Here is a 4,697-nt window from a genome sequence, read left to right on the forward strand (position 1 = left end):
AAGGCCGAGCATGAACAACATCTGTCTACATTTTTACGAATCTTGAGAGAAAAACAACTTTACACCAAGTTTAAGAAGTGTGAATTTTGGCTAGATAGAGTGGTGTTTCTGGGACACGTTGTATCAGAAAAAGGGATTTCTATTGATCCCAGTAAGGTGGAGGCCATTACCAAATGACCTAAACCAAGAAATGCCTCAGAGATCAAAAGTTTTCTTGGCCTAGCTGGCTACTATAGCAGATTTGTGGAAGGATTCTCACGCTTGGCACTACCCTTGACCAAGCTAACCAGGAAGAACGCCCGTTTCGATTGGATAGAAGAGTGTGAACAAAGTTTTTAGGAGTTAAGGAAGAGGCTAGTTTCGACACTAGTGCTAACAATTCCTATAGAATCAGGGAATTTTGTGTTGTACACTGATGCATCTCGCAAGGGCTTAGGTTGTGTACTCATGCAAATTGCAAAGTCATAGCCTATGCTTCTCGACAACTAAGATCTCATGAGTAAAATTACCCCACTCATGACTTAGAATTGGTAGCTATGGTGTTTGCCCTGACGATATGGAGACACTATCTCTACGGTGAGAAGTGCAAAATTTATGCAGACCATAAAAGCCTCAAGCATATCTTCACACAAAAAGAGCTCAACATGAGGCAAAGAAGATGGTTCGATCTACTTAAAGACCATGATTGCACAATTAATTACCATCCAAGGAAGGCAAATGTGGTCGCGGACGCTTTAAGCAAGAATCCTCCGGGATACTTCGCTTCACTTTTGACTAGGCAATGACACAATATTAATGACTTCAAAAAACTCGACCTAGAAGTGATGGTACGAGATGTTTCAGCCATGCTATCCAACTTGATAGTACAACCACCTTTGATAGAGAAAATAAAATCTGCCCAAAGTGAAGACCAGTGCCTAGAGAAAATCAGGACGAAAGTTCAAGAAGGAAAGAGGATGGATTTTGTCATCAAGAAAGATGGAACTCTTAGATTTGGAGACCGAATTTGTGTACTAGACAAACCCGACTTAAAACAAAAAATTTTAGATGAGGCCCATAGTACGCCCTATACAGTTCATCCTGGAAGTACCAAGATGTACCAAGACTTGAAGACCACGTACTGGTGGAACAACATGAAGAGAGAAATTTCTCACAATGTAGAGAAGGGCCTAACTTGCCAACAAGTTAAGGCAGAACATCAGAGACCATCTGGGTTGTTGGAACCACTATCTATTCTAGAATGAAAATGGGAGCACATTACCATGGATTTTGTTATAGGACTTCTGAGGACGTCTAAAGATCATGAAGCGATATGGGTTATAGTTGATAGACTGACCAAGTCAGCTCACTTTCTGCCAGTTCGGATGACTTATGACATAGACAAGTTTGCCCAATTTTACATTGGTGCAATCGTCAGATTGCACGGCATACCGGTATCCATCGTGTCAGATAGGGATTCCCGATTTACTTTCAGATTTTGGCAGAGTCTGTAGAAAGCTATGGGCACGAAGCTGCATTTCAGTACCGCTTATCACCCTCAGACAGATGGGTAATCTGAGAGGACTATCCAGATTCTCGAAGATCTGTTGAGGGCATATGTACTCGATTTACAGGGATGCTGGGAATGGCATCTACCACTAGTAGAGTTTGCCTATAATAATAGTTACAAGGCTGTGGCACCATCTGAGGCACTCTACGGTAGGAAATGTAGGTCACCCTTGTACTGGGATGAAGCAGGTGAATGGAGCATACTGGGACCAAAAATAATTTAGAAAACCTGTGAGAAGATAACCCTGATTCGTGAACTGATTCGAGTTGCACAGAACAGACAGAAAAGCAATGCAGACAACAGGAGGAAGGACCTTGAATTGGATAAAGGTGACATGGTGTTTCTTCGTGTGGCACCCATGAAAGGTGTGATGAGGTATAGGAAGAAGGAAAAGTTAAGCCTAAGGTATATTGGACCGTTTGAGATTCTAGAGTGAGTCTGTAACTTGGCTTATAGGCAGGCTCTCCCACCTGCCATGAAGAACATCCACAACACCTTCCATGTATCAATGCTGAAGAAATATGTTCATGATCCTTCACACACACTAAACTACGAACCACTCGATCTAAAGGTGGACATGACCTATGAAGAAAAGCCAGTTCAGATTTTAGATCGGAAGGATCAAGTGCTTCGCAATCGATCAATACCCCTAGTCAAGGTGCTTTGGAGAAATCATGCCATTGAAGAAGCATCTTGGGAATGGGAGGAAGATATACGAGCTAAATACCCTGAGATATTTACAAACTGAGGTACACTTTAATTTTCTACTCTTTCCTAAAGTTACAGTTTCAGAACACCGTTAATAATTTTGTCTTTTTCTACTCTGTTAATCTAGGGGTATGTGAGCCCATAACCATAGGTCCAGGATCGTAACCGAATGGTTGGAACTTCTGTTTAAATCTATTAGAATCCCAACTGTTCTTTCCAAGAAGAATAAATTAGTGGCATATTAAATTACATTTAAGAGAGTAGTACCATCAAATTTTGAGGATGAAATTTAAATAAGGTGGGGAGGATGTGAAACCCCAGATTTCAGAAACCTTGAGTCTCAACCTTATGGGTAAAATAGTAATTTCATCCCAAGGGTATTATGGTAATTATGCTATATGATTAATTAGAGTTTATTATTTGTCATTAAATGTGTTTTAATGCAAAAAGTAATGTTTTATAAAATTTTAGGTTTTTATTTACATACATGTATGTCATAGCTTATCAGTGTGTAGTTGCTTTGTTTGTGGGAGGTACAAGGTTCAATTCTTGTGTGCAACACATTAAATATAATTTTTGTTTATTTTAGAATTATTATCAAATTGAGGTAAGTTCAATTCAGAAGGAGAGAAGTTCGGCCAGCTTGGTGGAAGGAGCCTCTTATGGGCCCCACCTTGAGATTTCGTGACTTGATGCAAAAAAAAGAATAAACAATGATGATAATAAAATAAAAAAGAAAAAAAAAAGGAGAGAGTAGACTATATGGCGGATCACTTGCAAGAAAGCAAGGAAAGAGGGTCTTCGCACATAAGAAGGAAAATACAAATAAATAATAAATAAAAGAAACTTGTGATGAGGCATAAAACACCCCACCTATCAGAGGCTGCCACGTGGCCGACCCGACCTCAGTCCGAGAACCGAGTTGGGCCGAGCAGGAAATTGGGCCGACCCCATATCCGATAAGTCACCCGACAAAGCCTGGTTTGAGCGAGCTGGCGTGGTGGGCCGAGATTATACGGTCAGCCATAGACTCCTAGCCGACCTCATGGCCGAGACCAACCTCCTCCCGGGCCGACCTCCATTGCCGACCCCACGGGCCGACCTCGTAGGCCGAGCCCTCCTCCATTGAGGCTCTCATAGCACCCCAGGGATCTCCAGGCCACGTCAAGCACATCCCGAGAATCACGGGATAAGGACCGAGCCACGATCCCGGCGCAACACGAGAATCACGCTCTACATGGACTCTTACCTTAATAAGAGTCCGACCTCAAAATAACTCTCCACTCCGCTCTCACGCGAGAGAACCTTCCGAAAGAAGGACTCCTACCATACTAGGACTCTCCCGCCGCCTCATCTCCTCCTTACTCTATAAATACCCAGGTATGGAGCTCTATTCGACATCTTGCTTTTTACTAGGCGATTCTGCTGTCGCGTTGAAGACCTGACTTGAGCATCGGAGAGTCCTAGGCCGAGCCACACCGGCCCTCTTGCGCTCATTGCTTGGTTTTTGCAGTTCATCCACGGGCGAACCAAGTCGGAGGTTTTCACACGCAATGATTTGGCGCCGTCTGTGGGAACGACATCGACAAGCATCGTCGTTTCGCCAATTCCAGAATAATAATAATGGTGCATACGAGGTCGGGGCCACACGGCTCTACTTCCGCACGGAGGAGCCGCAACCCATTGTGCCGACGAGACGATCACCGCCCCGAAGCCTCTCAGGGGATAAGCAGAAGACCCCCTAGGGCGGTGGTGCGCAACCCATCACGGGCACCATTCCACCTCCAGAGCGGGAATGGGGAGGTGCACTAACCACGGCGCGCTAGCCAGTGCAGGCCGAGCCAAGTTTGGACGGGAATGTCCTACTGCACCGCCACCCTTGCGGAGAGTTTGGACCCGAAGCCCCGGCCAATAATCGACAGGTTATGGATTTGCAGCTGCGATGCTCCACACCAACGAGATGCTGCGCGCCTTCATGAACCAGATGGCCCGAGGCGGGCTGATGGGCCAGCCGCTGGCCGCGCCCCCGGCTACGGTTCACGCCCGAAAGAAAGCGGCAGCAAAATGGCGGCCGGCGTAGAGGCCGAGCCGAGTCGGGCTGCGTCCTCACACCCGTCTCGTCGAGAAGACTCCACCTCCGCGCCCGATGGCGCTCGGCGGGTGAACAAGAGCATCGCCCAAGCCGCGAACAGGCAGAAATTGAGCCGGCGGCTCAGTGGCGAGAGGTCGGTATTTTCTCGGACAGGTCGGAGAGGACGAACGCCGAGGAGATTCCGAGAACAAAGAAAAGACCGGGTTGAAAGGCGTGCGCCGAGACAAGGAGAAGGATAGCGTCATACTCCCGGGGTCGAGCTCACCTCCCGAGAAGAACAACGGGGAGCCCCGAGGTCCAACTTCCAAGAAGAAAAAGAACAAAGAAGGGCGGGGAGGACCGAGCTGA

General features: G+C 46.2%; 1 protein-coding gene across 1 annotated transcript; it reads left to right on the plus strand.

Moving 5' to 3' along the window:
• Positions 1 to 1,262: 1,262 nt before the first annotated feature.
• Positions 1,263 to 2,297, plus strand: LOC122650618. The gene is made up of 4 exons (XM_043844018.1): positions 1,263 to 1,433; positions 1,475 to 1,549; positions 1,788 to 1,924; positions 2,006 to 2,297. The coding sequence occupies exons 1-4, from the start codon at positions 1,263 to 1,265 to the stop codon at positions 2,295 to 2,297; spliced, it is 675 nt and encodes a 224-aa protein (XP_043699953.1).
• The last annotated feature ends 2,400 nt before the right edge of the window (positions 2,298 to 4,697 follow it).

The sequence above is a fragment of the Telopea speciosissima genome, chromosome 2 (genome assembly GCF_018873765.1).
Source record: "Telopea speciosissima isolate NSW1024214 ecotype Mountain lineage chromosome 2, Tspe_v1, whole genome shotgun sequence".
In the NCBI taxonomy this organism is placed as follows: Eukaryota; Viridiplantae; Streptophyta; class Magnoliopsida; order Proteales; family Proteaceae; genus Telopea; species Telopea speciosissima.